Genomic DNA, 16,811 nt, shown 5'->3' on the forward strand with positions numbered 1-16,811 from the left:
AGCATTCTCACATAGGTATTCCTCTTGTCCAGATGGGTTAGGGCAGTGTGCAGTGTGGTTGAGATTGCATCGTCTGTGGACCTATTTAGGCGGTAAGCAAATTGAAGTGGGTCAAGGGTGTCAGGTAGGGTGGAGGTGATATGGTCCTTGACTAGTCTCTCAAAGCACTTCATGATGACGGATGTGAGTGCTACGGGCGGTAGTCGTTTAGCTCAGTTACCTTAGCTTTCTTGGGAACAGGAACAATGGTGGCCCTCTTGAAGCATGTGGGAACAGCAGACTGGTATAGGGATTGGTTGAATATGTCCGTAAACACACCGGCCAGCTGGTCTGCGCATGCTCTGAGGGCGCGGCTGGGGATGCCGTCTGGGCCTGCAGCCTTGCGAGGGTTAACACGTTTAAATGTCTTACTCACCTCGGCTGCAGTGAAGGAGAGACCGCATGTTTTCGTTGCAGGCCGTGTCAGTGGCACTGTATTGTCCTCAAAGCGGGCAAAAAAGTTATTTAGTCTGCCTGGGAGCAAGACATCCTGGTCTGTGACTGGGCTGGGTTTCTTCCTGTAGTCCGTGATTGACTGTAGACCCTGCCACATGCCTCTTGTGTCTGAGCCGTTGAATTGAGATTCTACTTTGTCTCTGTACTGGCGCTTAGCTTGTTTGATAGTGCAGCTATTCCCTCCGCAAGGCTGTTTGTATTCAGTCATGTTACCAGACACCTTGCCCTGATTAAAAGCAGTGGTTCGCGCCTTCAGTTCCACACGAATGCTGCCATCAATCCACGGTTTCTGGTTAGGGAATGTTTTAATCGTTGCTATGGGAACGACATCTTCAACGCACGTTCTAATGAACTCGCACACCGAATCAGCGTATTCGTCAATGTTGTTGTCTGACGCAATACGAAATACTTTCTTAACCAAAACTTTGTTTTTGCATTATTTAAACCAAATTGAACATGTTTCATTATTTATGAGACTAAATAGATTTATGTATTATATTGAGTTAAAATAAGTGTTCATTCAGTATTGTTGTAATTGTCATTATTACAAATAAATAAAAATAGAAAAACATGTTTTTTTAAAAATAATAATATACATTCTAATATATTTAAAAGGTTCAGGGGTATTGTTGTCATGAAAAGGTACAGGGTAGATGGGTATTGTAGTTCCTACCTGGGTGAGATGATTCTTCTCCATTGAAAGTGATCTCTTCATCCTTCACCATCTCATTCCACATCTCACTCAGCCCTTCTGGAGAGAACACTCGCTGCCACAGGAAAACACAGCAACTTAAAAGTTTATACTGTGCCTTTCAAAACATACCCACACGAAACAGTCAGAACAACAACGGCCTAGCCAAGGAATAGGGCGCCCAGGTCAACAGTAGTGCACTATATAGGGAATAGGGCGCCCAGGTCAACAGTAGTGCACTATATAGGGAATAGGGCGCCCAGGTCAACAGTAGTGCACTATATAGGGAATAGGGCTCTGGTCAACAGTAGTGCACTGTATAGGGAATAGGGCTCTGGTCTATAGTAGTACCACTATATAGGGAATAGGGCTCTGGTCTATAGTAGTACCACTATATAGGGAATAGGGCTCTGGTCTATAGTAGTACCACTATATAGGGAATAGGGCTCTGGTCTATAGTAGTGCACTATATAGGGAATAGCCCAGGTCAACAGTAGGGAATAGGGAGCCCAGGTCAACAGTAGTGCACTATATAGGGAATAGGGAGCCCTGGTCTATAGGTCATATAGGGAATAGGGCTCTGGTCAACAGTAGTGCGCTGTATAGGGAATAGGGCTCTGGTCTAAAGTAGTGCACTATATAGGGAATAGGGTTCTGGTCTAAAGTAGTGCACTATATAGGGAATAGGGCTCTGGTCTATAGTAGTACCACTATATAGGGAATAGGGCTCTGGTCAACAGTAGTGCACTATATAGGGAATGGGGCTCTGGTCTATAGAAGTGTATTATATAGGGAATAGGGTTCTGGTCTAAAGTAGTGCACTATATAGGGAATAGGGTTCTGGTCTAAAGTAGTGCACTATATAGGGAATAGGGCTCTGGTCAACAGTAGTACCACTATATAGGGAATAGCCCAGGTCAACAGTAGTGCACTATATAGGGAATAGGGCCCAGGTCAACAGTAGTGCACTATATAGGGAATGGGGCTCTAGTAGTGCACTATAGGGAAGTGTATGCGCTGTATAGGGAATAGGGTTCTGGTCTAAAGTAGTGCACTATATAGGGAATAGGGTTCTGGGGTTAGGGAATAGGGATCTGGTCTACAGTAGTACCACTATATAGGGAATAGGGCTCAACAGTAGTCTAGGGAATAGAAGTGTATTATATAGGGAATAGGGTTCTGGTCAAAGTAGTGCACTGTATAGGGAATAGGGTTCTGGTCAACAGTAGTACCACTATATAGGGAATAGGGCTCTGGTCTATAGAAGTGTATTATATAGGGAATAGGGCTCTGGTCAACAGTAGTGCACTGTATAGGGAATAGGGCTCTGGTCAACAGTAGTGCACTATATAGGGAATAGGGCGCCCAGGTCAACAGTAGTGCACTATATAGGGAATAGGGCGCCCAGGTCAACAGTAGTGCACTATATAGGGAATAGGGAGCCCAGGTCAACAGTAGTGCACTATATAGGGAATAGGGAGCCCTGGTCAACAGTAGTGCGCTGTATAGGGAATAGGGCTCTGGTCAACAGTAGTGCACTGTATAGGGAATAGGGCTCTGGTCAACAGTAGTGCCACTGTATAGGGAATAGGGCTCTGGTCTATAGTAGTACCACTATATAGGGAATAGGGCTCTGGTCTATAGTAGTACCACTATATAGGGAATAGGGCTCTGGTCTATAGTAGTGCCACTATATAGGGAATAGGGCTCTGGTCTATAGTAGTGTATTATATAGGGAATAGGGTGCCGGTAGTATTATTGTATTTTATTGAAGCAAGAGGGCAACATGGAGCGTTTCCAAAGGGTTTATTCTTGGACAGATTGATAAAGCCTCTTGTTCTTCAAGAACCAGATTTGGACCTTGTCAGCATCCAATATATTATAGACTACAGCAGGTTCACCAACAATCTGTCAAACATGAAAAATATGAATAGGCAGTAGGTTGAATAACGTTGTCAGGGACATAATGTGGGCAGTAGGCTGAATAACGTTGTCAGGGACATAATGTGGGCAGTAGGTTGAATAACGTTGTCAGGGACATAATGTGGGCAGTAGGCTGAATAACGTTGTCAGGGACATAATGTGGGCAGTAGGTTGAATAACGTTGTCAGGGACATAATGTGGGCAGTAGGTTGAATAATGTTGTCAGGGACATAATGTGGGCAGTAGGTTGAATAATGTTGTCAGGGACATAATGTGGGCAGTAGGTTGAATAATGTTGTCAGGGACATAATAATGTGGTTGAATAATGTAGGTTGAGTAGGTTAACGTTGTCAGGGGTAATGTGGGCAGTAGGTTGAATAATGTTGTCAGGGACATAATGTGGGCAGTAGGCTGAATAACGTTGTCAGGGACATAATGTGGGCAGTAGGCTGAATAACGTTGTCAGGGACATAATGTGGGCAGTAGGTTGAATAACGTTGTCAGGGACATAATGTGGGCAGTAGGTTGAATAACGTTGTCAGGGACATAATGTGGGCAGTAGGCTGAATAATGTTGTCAGGGACATAATGTGGGCAGTAGGCTGAATAACGTTGTCAGGGACATAATGTGGGCAGTAGGCTGAATAACGTTGTCAGGGACATAATGTGGGCAGTAGGCTGATAGATATATTGCTGAAGTTACTGAATGAATAGCGTGCCATTTGAAGGTCTGGGAAAACAGGGCAATGAAATGATCCTCTTACAGTTTGATCTGCCTGCCAGTCCATGTGTCAATGAGTGAAGAAATAAAGGCTTACGCTACTCACATTGCTTCATCAAGTAATCCAAGACCTATTGACTAAAATGGACTAACAGCCAAAACAGGCTTTCAAAGATTCAGCTTCCAATGTCAATAACATGGCCGACACCAGGCAGACGAACATCCAAGTCATGTGTCGGACAGGAAGGAACTGGAAAACTCTCAGCCTGCATCCTAAACAGCATCCCATTCTCTATATAGTGCACTACTTCTGACCAGAGCCCTGTGGGCCTACATACGAAACAGGCTGCCATTTGGGATACACACTTGGACATCATTGAGAGCTGCCAGTCTAATTATGGTAACAAGCATTTAGAGGAATACTTGTGCAATACTAGATCAAATGTCGGGAAGAAAAACAAACACAAACACATACATCACATTGCATCATTTCACACAGTCAGCTTGAATGTCTAAAAGGGACACTTCAAGGATTTGGTCAATGAGGCCATATAGCCAACTCCGCTGGCAGAAACCCATAGACTTCTCCTCAATTGCGTTAAAGTTCATCTGACTCTGGGGAAGTAGATAAAGGGCATCATTGCCAACATCCTGAAGTATCCCCTTTACACTGCAGTGGACCCAATGCTGGAGTTCTGCAGCTTTGATCGAAAACCAGCATGAGCCTACCTAACATGCTGGCAGACACGGTAAGACCACCGCATTACTGAGGAATCAATGTCTTCATTTATCTTGAACATATTGGATATAGACGGGTTGAGGAAGTCCGATTCATTGGCCCGATAATACCATCACTACCACAGGGTAACTGGGCTAATCTTCCATCTGAGATCAGAGGCCCAGTCAGTCTCACTAGATTACTCCAAAATACAGAAGAGAACTGAAAGCAAACATAATAAATAACCTGGAATCAGGTGTATTGTGTGGGGCCTACACACCCAGTAGCCTTGCAGGAGGACGGGTTGGCGACCCCTGCAGGGTGTTCATCTCTAGGCAACACATCTACCTCCATGTTCAAGGTTTTAAATAATAAAAGGTGGTGTCAGCATGTTTAAAGAGTGAAAACGATCACTGTTTCATTGTACAATAGGCCTGCTTTCCAGCAAAGAGGTCTCATGGCTGTGAAGAGAGCAGGGGTCTTACCTGCAAGTCTATCTTCAGCCATTTGTCATGGAACCTCAGTTGGGCATCCAGGGTAAAATACGGAGTAGGCATATTTACGTTTTCTCTCCTGGCTGCAACCGTACCAAACCCTAGAAATAGAAGAAAATTATTCAACACAAATACGGCCTCAGTACATCAGCAGCTAGCTATCTTTGACATTTTAAAAGCCTGTTTCCTAGGTGACCATACTCAGCTAGCGAACACGTTAGCAAGCTAGCTATGTTTGTAACAAGGGCAGGACTATTTTTAACAATTAAATAATTATTTTGTGGGGGCCAATAATAGTAAACGGTTGCATAATGCCAGCCACATAGAGCCGTAATATCTGGCAAACAAAATTGGGGTAACTAGGTAGCTGATGAAGCTAGCTCGCAATGGGGTTAGCCGTTTGACTTGCCCAAAAGCCAGAGACAGCAATATTTAGTACTTTCATCTTATCATCATGGCCAAGGAATCATAAAGTACGTTATCGTCCCTGAAGTGAATTTAACTTCTTCAGGAAAACAGCCACAATGCTGTAACATCATCATGTGGTCGTATTTTCCAAGCTAAAGCACACAGTACAGTTCACACACAGCAGTTTTAATCTACGTTTGTTTGGTTTCAGTCATTTCTGTTAATTCATTCAATGTTTATTATTATTACAGTCTTCCTGCTCTCATTGTCGGAGGGGGACACGTTTGCAGACTCACAACCTGGGATACACTCGTGAAAAACAAGTTTTGGTTTATTTCATTTATCAGTTGTCAATTTATTAATTGTCTTTTGTTTGAAGCGTTCCTGGCAATGTTGAGTAAGGACATAGAAGTAGGTCTGGGGTACCTGGCCTGCACGCAAATGTAGGCTTAGAAATGTGCCCATGTGATAGTATTTCTGATGGTCTTACCTCACTACCACTAATGAGCTGTGGAGCTTCTCAAAGTAACATTTCTCTTCACCTCAAAACCGCAGGCAAATGGAGGTCTGTTTTTACATCCACTGAGACAATACAGACCACTCGACTTTTCCCACATTATTTTAACGTTACAGCCTTATTCTAAATGGATTAAGGCAAAAACAGGTTATTTTATTTTTTCCAATTTATTACAAATAAAAAATAATTTAAACAAGATCACATTTACACACTTAAATATTCAGACCCTTTACTCTGTATTTTGTCTAGAGTTCCTCTGTGGAGATGGGAGAACTTTCTGGAAGGAGAACCTTCCAGAAGGAAAACCATCTCTGCAGCACTCCACCAATCAGGCCTTTATGGTAGAGTGGCCAGTTGGAAGCCACTCCTCAGTAAAAGGCACACGACAGCCTGCTTGGAGTTTACTAAAAGGCACCTGAAGACTCTCAGAATTGAATTTACCACAGGTGGACTCCAATCAAGTTGTAGAAACATCTCAAGGATGCTCAACTGAAACATGATGCATTTGCGCTACATTTTGTGTCTCATAGTCTGAATACTTATGGAAATAAGGTATCAGTTTTTTTATTTTGAATACTATTGCAAACATGTCTAAAAACCTGTTTTCACTTTGTCATTATGGGATATTGTGTGTTGATTGATGAGGATTTTTATTTTATTTAATCCTGTAACGTAACAAAATGTGGAAAAAGTCAAGGCACTGTGTACATACATACATAGCATAAGTATTCCTCGGCGTACACATCACAGACAAACTGAATTGGTGCACCCACACAGACAGCATCGTGAAGAAGGCGCAGCACTGTCAAGGTACTGTATACATACATAGCATAAGTATTCAGCTTCCTGAGTCAATAGGTTAGAAACACATTTGGCATTTTAATCCTGAAAAACGACCCAGTATTTGCCAATGTCACGCTTACCCACGCCATGATGCAGACACCACCAGGCTTGAAAATGAGGCAGTTACTCAGTGATGCGCTGTGTTTGATTTGCCCCAAACACAAGTCCTTTATTTATTTAACTAGGCAAGTCAGTTAAAGTATTTAGTGCCATGTTGCAGGGTAGCCTAGAGGTTAGAGCGTTGGACTGGTAACCGGAAGGTTGCAAGTTCAAATCCCCGAGATGGAAGGGTCAGTCATTCAAAAATCATGTTATTTCACACGGAGTGAAATGTAACTTATGTGATTTGTTAAGCCAAATGTTACTCCTAAATTAAGGCATGCCTAAACAAAGGGTCTGAATACTCATGCAATTTAGTTATCAGAGGTGTATTAAAAAAATAAAAAATGTAATTCAAAAAATTAAATGTTTATAGATTTAATCTCACTTTGTAACACAATAAAATGTGAAGAAATGCTTTAAGGCACTGTAACTACTGCTATACACACCTTTTCTATTCATGTCCATACTGTCTTTACACACACACACTGAACAAAAATATACATTTTTCCATATGCACAAAAAGCATGTTTCTCTCAAATGCTGTGCACCAATGTGTTTACATCCCTGTTAGTGAGCATTTCTCCTTTGCCAAGATAATCCATCCACCTGACAGGTGTGGAAAATGAAGCTGGTAATAGAGCATGATCATTACACACCTTGTGCTTGGGGCAACAAAAGGCCACTCTAAAATGTGCAGTTTTGTCACAACACAATGCCACATATGTCAAGTTTTTAGGGAGCGTGCAATTTGCATGCTGACTGCATGAATGTCCAGCAGAGCTGTTGCCACAGAATGTAATGTTAACTTCTCTACCATAAGCCATAATGTTGTTTTAGAGAATTTGGCAGCATGTCCATGTAACTCAGTAAAATCGTTTAAATTGTTGCCTTTATATTTTTGTTCAGTGTATTTATATTCCCGCCTCTGACATTGCTCGTTCTGATATTTCTTAAATTTTGTGGGTTATGTGTATTTTTGTATTATTATTGCTATGTATCACTGCACTGTTGGACCTAGAAACACAAGCATTTCGCTGCACCTGCGGTTCTCTTTTATTTACGTTACCTATATTTAACGAAGCAACGGGGGTCTGGGATTATAAAAATTGAAATATAGGACAAAACACATCACAACAAGAGACACATCACTACATAAAGAGAGACCTAAGACAACAACAACATAACAAGGCAGCAACACATGGCAACACAACATGACAACACAGCATGGCAGCAACACAACATGACAACACAGCATGGCAGCAACACAACATGACAACACAGCATGGCAGCAACACAACATGACAACACAGCATGGCAGCAACACAACATGACAACACAGCATGGCAGCAACACAACATGACAACACAGCATGGCAGCAACACAACATGACAACACAGCATGGCAGCAACACAACACGACAACAACAATATGGCACAATCATTATTACGATAACATGTGTATGTGACAAATAAAATTTGATTTGCACATCTGTGTACGTGACCAATAAACTATGATTTGAAATTTGAAAATGCGTTATACTCCGACTTTTCCTAATTACATGTAAAGACTGAACGACTGCTCGTTTATGTAAACTAGCAGATATTGTCATTGTGCTAAGCTAGCAGGAGCAGCCATTATGGAATGGGGTCGCGTTGAACAACAAAGGCGCTGATTGGCTGACACCGCCGTTCCAAGATGGCTGCTGTGGCTTCTATCATGAGGACAAAAAAAAAGGACCGTGGTCCGGAAAACGAGCTATCCGCCGTTCAATCTTCTCCGTGTAACGTTAACAGTTGGGCTATTTGGACAATTCGGAGTATAATGTATTTATCATCCCCGGATAGAGGTACATTTTCTCCGAGCCTTATCTACCGCCGGCTCCGCGGTGTCTTTATATAATACGGGAATGATGTCCGACCGTAGTGCAGCTGTAAGCAAAGCGGTTCGGATCTGCAGGCTACTGTTTGGCTAGCTATATTTTACTTCGACAGTAAGACAACGTTATAGCTACAAAACATATCTACACTAGTTACCACACACTTGTTTTAGCTAAACTGTTGGATACTTGCTGTGTAATCATACTAGCGTTAGTGTTCGGTTAACCATAAATACATGAGTTTACTTTAGCGATGCGGCTAGCTGCATCCAAGCTAACTAACTTAACGCGCTAGGTCATAACAACTGCAAGGACAGAAGCGTTTCACATCCTATACACTCGCCGATGTCGCTCACTTCATCTACATTTATACGACAAAATGTATACAATTAGTTTTGTCCTTACTTGCAAGTTTTTCTTGTTCTATTCTGGCCCCCTCCAGTCCTAACACGGGCTTTGCTGCATTACCAGGTCGTCCATATTGGACCCATATATGATTGACAGCTGAACCTTCCAGGGCGTCGAAACAGATGACGTAGCCAGACTACAGCCAGTCACCGGGACGTGTTGGAATATTGTGCATGCATCCTTCATTCCTCCCTTGTTTCCTTGAAGTAGCCTAATTATTGAACGAACGTCACTACAACTTTAGAGAACGTTCCCTTATTTAAATTGTCTCATAAGGTCATAAACGAACGTTTTCATATGAATAATACCGTGATTTCGCCGCAAAACAGAATGCTGCATTCACGGCAAATCAGAGGGTGATGACTCTTAATGGTATCATACAAACACTGCATGTGTTTCATTATTTTTTAGGTGGGTCCTATCTAAAAGATGGCGTACGGTGCTGCGGTACTCTCTCCAGTAAGTAGTCTAGTTTACAGCTTCACCTCCTGGCATGTTTTAGCTGAAGTAGTCTACATGATCATGTTTTAAATTAGGCATATTTTTCTAATATACGTAACCCGAGTGGTGCAGTGGTCTAAGACACTGCAGTACCTGGTTCGAATCCAGGCTGCATCACATCCAGCCGTGATTGGGAATCCAATTGGGAATCCAATCACGGTGGCGCACAATTGGCCCAGCGTCGTCCGGGTTTGGCCAGGGTAGGCCTTCATTGTAAATAAGAATTGGTTCTTAACTGGTTAAACTGGTTAAATTTAAATTATACAAAAATAAAAACATACTGCATCATTACTACTCATTGATTGCATAATAGTTTCAAATCAAATTGTATGTCAGTTGCGCCGAACACAACAGGTGTGGACCTTACAGTGAAATGCTTACTTACAAGCCCTTAACCAACAATGCAGTTTTAAGGAAATACCAACAACAAAAGTAAGAGATAAGAATGACAAATCATTAAAGAACAGCAGTAAATGTATTATATTTATTTTCTATAGCCTTTATTTAACTAAGCAAGTCCGTTAAGAACAAATTCTTATTTACAATGACGGCCTAACAAAAGGCCTCCTGCGGGGACGGGGGCCTGGGAGTTTTTTAAACATTTTTATACAATATAAATATAGGACAAAACGCACATCACAACAAGAGAGAACACAACACGACATAAAGAGAGACCGAAGACAACAACATAGCAAGGCAGCAACATATGACAACACAGCATTGCAGCAACACAACATAACAACATGGTAGCAGCACAAAACATGGTACAAATATTATTGGGCACAGACAACAGCACAAAGGGTAAGAAGGTAGAGACAACAATACATCACGCAAAGTAGCCACAACTGACAGTAAGAGTGTCCATGATTGAGTCTTTGAATGAAGAGATGGAGATAAAACTGTCCAGTTTGAGTGTTTGTTGCAGCTTGTTCCAGTCGCTAGCTGCAGCGAACTGAAAAGTGACCCAGGGATGTGTGTGCTTTGGGGACCTTTAACAGAATGTGACTGGCAGAACGGGTGTTGTATGTGGAGAATGAGGCCTGCAGTTGATATCTCAGATAGGAGGGGAGTGAGGCCTAAGAGGGTTTTGCAGAGATGACCAGTTTACAGAGGAGTATAGAGTGCAGTGATGTGTCCAATTGTTTTATTTTACCTTTATGTAACTAGGCAAAGTCAGTTATTAAGAACAAATTCTTATTTTCAATAACGGCCTACCAGGGAACAGTGGGTTAACTGCCTGTTCAGGGGCAGAACGACAGATTTGTACCTTGTCAGCTCGGGGATTTGAACTTGCAACCTAAGGAGCATTGGTGGCAAATCTGATGGCCGAATGGTAAAGAACATCTAGCCGCTCCAGAGGTGTGGACTCGAGTCACAAATACAGTAGGGCAAAAAAGTATTTAGTCAGCCACCAATTGTCCAAGTTCTCCCACTTAAAAAGATGAGAGAGGCCTGTAATTTTCATCATAGGTACACTTCAACTATGACAGACTATGACAGACAAAATGAGGGGAAAAAATCTAGAAAATCACATTGTAGGATTTTTAATGAATTTATTTGCAAATTATGGTGGAAAATAAGTATTTGGTCAATAACAAAAGTTTATCTCAATACTTTGTTATATACCCTTATATACCCTTTGTTGGCAATGACAGAGGTCAAACATTTTCTGTAAGTCTTCACAAGGTTTTCACACACTGTTGCTGGTATTTTGTCCCATTCCTCCGTGCAGATCTCCTCTAGAGCAGTGATGTTTTGGGGCTGTTGCTGGGCAACACGGACTTTCAACTCCCTCCAAAGATTATCTATGGGGTTGAGATCTGGAGACTGGCTAGGCTACTACAGGACCTTGAAATGCTTCTTACGAAGCCACTCCTTCGTTGCCCAGGCGGTGTGTTTGGGATCATTGTCATGCTGAAAGACCTAGCCACATTTAATCTTCAATGCCCTTGCTGATGGAAGGAGGTTTTCACTCAAAATCTCACGATAAGGGACCTCCCGGGTGGCGCAGTGTTTAAGGGTGCCATCAGAGACTCTGGGTTCGCGCCCAGGCTCTGTCGTAACCGCCCACGACCGGGAGGTCCGTGGGACGACGCACAATTGGCCTAGCGTCGTCCGGGTTAGGGAGGGCTTGGCCGGTAGGGATGTCCTTGTCTCATCGCGTACCAGCGACTCCTGTGGCGGGCCTTGTGCAGTGCGCGCTAACCAAGGTTGCCAGGTGCACTGTGTTTCCTCCGACGCATTGGTGCGGCTGGCTTCTGGGTTGGATGCACGCTGTGTTAAGAAGCAGTGTGGCTTGGTTGGGTTGTGTATCGGAGGACACATGACTTTCAACCTTCGTCTCTCCCGAGCCCGTACGGGAGTTGTAGTGATGAGATAGTACTGACCATATGACATTCTCCCAATCTTCTTCTGGATCATCCAAATGCTCTCTAGCAAACTTCAGACAGGCCTGGACATGTACTGGCTTAAGCAGGGGGACATGTCTGGCACTGCAGGATTTGAGTCCCTGGCGGCGTAGTGTGTTACTGATGGTAGGCTTTGTTACTTTGGTCACAGCTCTCTGCAGGTCATTCACTAGGTCCCCCCGTGTGGTTCTGGGATTTTTGCTCACCGTTCTTGTGATCATTTTGACCCCACAGGGTGAGATCTTGCGTGGAGCCCCAGATCGAGGGAGATTATCAGTGGTCTTGTATGTCTTCCATTTCCTATTAATTGCTCCCACAGTTGATTTCTTCAAACCAAGCTGCTTACCTATTGTAGAATCAGTCTTCCCAGCCTGGTGCAGGTCTACAATTTTGTTTCTGGTGTCCTTTGACAGCTCTTTGGTCTTGGCCATAGTGGAGTTTGTAGTGTGACTGTTTGAGGTTGTGGACAGGTGTCTTTTATACTGATAACAAGTTCAAACAGGTGCCATTAATACAGGTAACGAGTGGAGGACAGAGGAGCCTCTTAAAGAAGAAGTTGCAGGTCTGTGAGAGCCATAAATCTTGCTTGTTTCTAGGTGACCAAATACTTATTTTCCACCATAATTTGCAAATAAATTCATTAAAAATCCTACAATGTGATTTTCTGGATTTTTTTTCTAATTTTGTCTGTCATAGTTGAAGTGTACCTATGATGAAAATTACAGGCCTCTCGCATCTTTTAAAGTGGGAGAACTTGCACAATTGGTGGCTGACTAAATACTTTTTTGCCCCACTGTATGATGACTTGCAACTCTACTGTCTTTAACACCAATGACTTTTGACTTGACTTGGACTTGAGCCTTTTGACTCGACCTGACACCCTCCCCAAGCCCAAATATTAAAAATGATGCTATTGAACAAAGTGTGCAGCGCATCAACTCTTCATTTAACGGATTACAGTTTGAATCGGACAGCAGCCAATCAAATTGTGCCAGCTGAGAAAAAGTTGTACATGGCAGTGCAGAGGAACATCGGCGGGTGAATTCAGATGGAGCCCTTGGAAAGACGATGCCCAAAACTATTATTTTCGGATATAATGACGACGGTCAACAAAAAACGGATTGCAAAACATGAAGAAAATTACAGACAGAGTGTAATGTAGACAGAGTAACAGAGTGTAATGTAGACAGAGTAACAGAGTGTAATGTAGACAGAGTAACAGAGTGTAATGTAGACAGAGTAACAGAGTGTAATGTAGACAGAGTAACAGAGTGTAATGTAGACAGAGTAACAGAGTGTAATGTAGACAGAGTAACAGAGTGTAATGTAGACAGAGTAACAGAGTGTAATGTAGACAGAGTAACAGAGTGTAATGTAGACAGAGTAACAGAGTGTAATGTAGACAGAGTAACAGAGTGTAATGTAGACAGAGTAACAGAGTGTAATATACGATTACTCTTATTAAAAATATGAAATGGTATTAAATTTGGTGAAGAGCACATTATGACTTGTTTAGGACTTGAAACTTGACTTGACGGTCTTGACTTGGACTTGCCTGTTTTGATCTGGGACTTGACTTGGGACTTACCTGTGACTTGTAAAACAATGACTTGGTCCCACCTCTGGCCGCTCGAGAGCACCCTTAAATGCCGATCTATAAATTACATCTCCGTAATCTATTATGGGTAGGATGGTTATCTGAATCAGGGTTAGTTTGGCAGCTCGGGTCAAAGAGGAGTGATTACGATAGAGGAAACCAAGTCTAGATTTAATTTCAGCCTGCAGCTTTGTTATGTGCTGAGAGAAAGAAAGTGCACCGTCTAGCCATACTCCCAAGTACTTGTATGAGGTGACTACATCTGTCATGCACGTCAAAATGATTGGACCAAGGCGCAGCAGCACGCGTAGAGTTCCACATATTTTAATAAATCAAAACTGACCGAACAAAACAATAAAGCACACACGAAACATGAAGCTACTAGGCACCTAAACATAGTCAAGATCCCACAAATCACAATGGGGAAAATGGCTACCTAAATATGATCCCCAATCAGAGACAACGATAAACAGCTGTCTCTGATTGGGAACCATACCAGGCCAACATAAACCATTAATCACCCAGATGACCCACCCTAGTCACTATTCGGCCCCAACCAACATAGAGAATAAACAGCTCTCTATGGTCAGGGCGTGACAACATCAAGCTCTAAACCCTCAGAGGTAGTAATCACACCTGTGGGGAGAAGGGGATTCTTCTTACCAAACCACATGACCTTTGTTTTAGAGGTGTTCAGAACAGGGTTAAAGGCAGAGAAAGCTTGTTGGACACTAAGAAAGCTTTGTTGTAGAGCATTTAATACAAAATGGATAAGAGAGGGGAGGGACCAGCTGTATAAGTATAAACTGTATCATCTTCATATAAATGGATGAGAGAGCTTCCTACTGCCTGAGCTATGTTGTTGATGTAAATTGAGAAGAGCGTGGGGCCTAGGATCGAGCCTTGGGGTACACCCTTGGTGACAGGCAGTGGCTGAGACAGCAGATGTTCTGACTTTATACACTGTACTCTTTGAGAGAGATAGTTAGCAAACCAGGCCAAAGACCCCTCAGAGACACCAATACTCCTTAGCCGGCCCACAAGAATGGAATGGTCTACCGTATCAAAAGCTTTTTCCAAGTCAATAAAAATAGCAGCACAATATTGCTTAGAATCTAGGGCAATGGTGACATCATTGAGGACCTTAAAGTTTGCAGTGACGCATCCCCCCTATGTACAGGGGGCACCTGTGTCGAGGTAATTGAGGTAATATGTACATTTAAGTAGAGTTATTAAACTGACTATGCGTAGATAATAACAGAGAGTAGCAGCAGCGTGGAAGAGGAGGATGGGGGGGGCAATGCAAATAGTCTGGGTAGCCATCTGACTAGATGTTCAGGAGTCTCATGGTTTGGGGATGGAAGCTGTTTAGAAGCCTCTTGGACCTTGACTTGGCGCTCCGGTATGATACTGCACATGGGTACACTTTTTCAAAAACAAATAAATATATAATTTTTGATATTCCTTGAATGCACTGACCTCTTGTGAATTTCTTCCAACAGTGATTATGGACCAGATTGGGGACTTCCTGACCTATAACGCAACCCCTGCTGTGAGGGTCACACTTTTAGGAACCCTGGGGTGCTGGTTTAGTGAGAATTATTGTTTGGCATGTTATCATTGAGTGTGTAACACAAATCAAATAAAATGTTATGTCACATGAGCCGAATACAACCGGTGTAGTAGACCTAACCATGAAATGCCCAATACAACCGGTGTAGCAGACCTAACCATGAAATGCCGAATACAACTGGTGTAGCAGACCTAACCAGGAAATGCCGAATACAACTGGTGTAGCAGACCTAACCAGGAAATGCCGAATACAACTGGTGTAGCAGACCTAACCATGAAATGCCGAATACAACTGGTGTAGCAGACCTAACCATGAAATGCCGAATACAACTGGTGTAGCAGACCTAACCAGGAAATGCCGAATACAACTGGTGTAGCAGACCTAACCATGAAATGCTACTTACAAGCCCTTAACCAACAATGCAGTTCAAGAAATATAGTTAAAATATTTAATAAATAAACAAAAGTTGTAAAAAATTAAATACTAAAAATGTAACAGAATAAAATAACAATAATGAGGCTATTTACAAGGGGTACTGGTTAGTAATGAGGGGTTACCGGTACATAGTCAATGTGCGGGTGTACAGGTTAGTCGAGTTAATTTGTTTTTTAAATTTATTTTATTTCACCTTTATTTAACCAGGTAGGCTAGTTGAGAACAAGTTCTCATTTGCAACTGCGACCTGGCCAAGATAAAGCATAGCAGTCTGAACAGACAACACAGAGTTACACATGGAGTAAACAATTAACAAGTCAATAACACAGTAGAAAAAAAAGGGAGTCTATATACGTTGTGTGCAAAAGGCATGAGGAGGTAGGCGAATAATTACAATTTTGCAGATTAATAACACTGGAGTGATAAATGATCAGATGGTCATGTACAGGTAGAGATATTGGTGTGCAAAAGAGCAGAAAAGTAAATAAATATAAACAGTATGGGGAAGAGGTAGGTGAATTGGGTGGGCTATTTACCATGGACTATGTACAGCTGCAGCGATCGGTTAGCTGCTCAGATAGCAGATGTTTGAAGTTGGTGAGGGAGATAAAAGTCTCCAACTTCAGCGATTTTTGCAATTCGTTCCAGTCACAGGCAGCAGAGAACTGGAACGAAAGGTGGCCAAATGAGGTGTTGGCTTTAGGGATGATCAGTGAGATACACCTGCTGGAGCGCGTGCTATGGGTGGGTGTTGCCATCGTGAACAGTGAACTGAGATAAGGCGGAGCTTTACCTAGCATGGACTTGTACATGTAGGTAGGGGTAAAGTGGCTATGCATAGATCATAAACTCCTGTTTTGTTTTACTACAGGGGTTACAGTGATATAATGTTCCCTTCAACGTATGACTGTTGATCACTGGATGTCCTAGGGGCCTCATATCTCCTTCAGCTGGATGTCCTGGGGGCCTCATATCTCCTTCAGCTGGATGTCCTGGGGGCCTCATATCTCCTTCAGCTGGATGTCCTAGGGGCCTCATATCTCCTTCAGCTGGATGTCCTAGGGGCCTCATATCTCCTTCAGCTGGATGTCCTGGGGGCCAC

At 42.6% G+C, this 16,811-nt stretch overlaps 1 protein-coding gene across 1 annotated transcript in view; it reads right to left on the reverse strand.

The window, feature by feature from the left end:
* The window catches only part of herc2 (HECT and RLD domain containing E3 ubiquitin protein ligase 2), a 170,942-nt gene extending 161,620 nt beyond the window's left edge, over positions 1-9,322 (reverse strand). Inside the window, exons 1-3 of the mRNA XM_042322735.1 lie at positions 9,193-9,322; positions 5,033-5,142; positions 1,169-1,262 (exon numbers count right to left, since the gene is read on the reverse strand). Of these exons, the coding sequence (XP_042178669.1) occupies positions 1,169-1,262; positions 5,033-5,104 (166 nt within the window). The 5' untranslated portion in view covers positions 5,105-5,142; positions 9,193-9,322. The remainder of the gene's footprint in view (positions 1-1,168; positions 1,263-5,032; positions 5,143-9,192) is intronic.
* Positions 9,323-16,811: the final 7,489 nt, after the last annotated feature.

Source organism: Oncorhynchus tshawytscha, linkage group LG05 (assembly GCF_018296145.1).
Source record: "Oncorhynchus tshawytscha isolate Ot180627B linkage group LG05, Otsh_v2.0, whole genome shotgun sequence".
Lineage (NCBI taxonomy): Eukaryota > Metazoa > Chordata > Actinopteri > Salmoniformes > Salmonidae > Oncorhynchus > Oncorhynchus tshawytscha.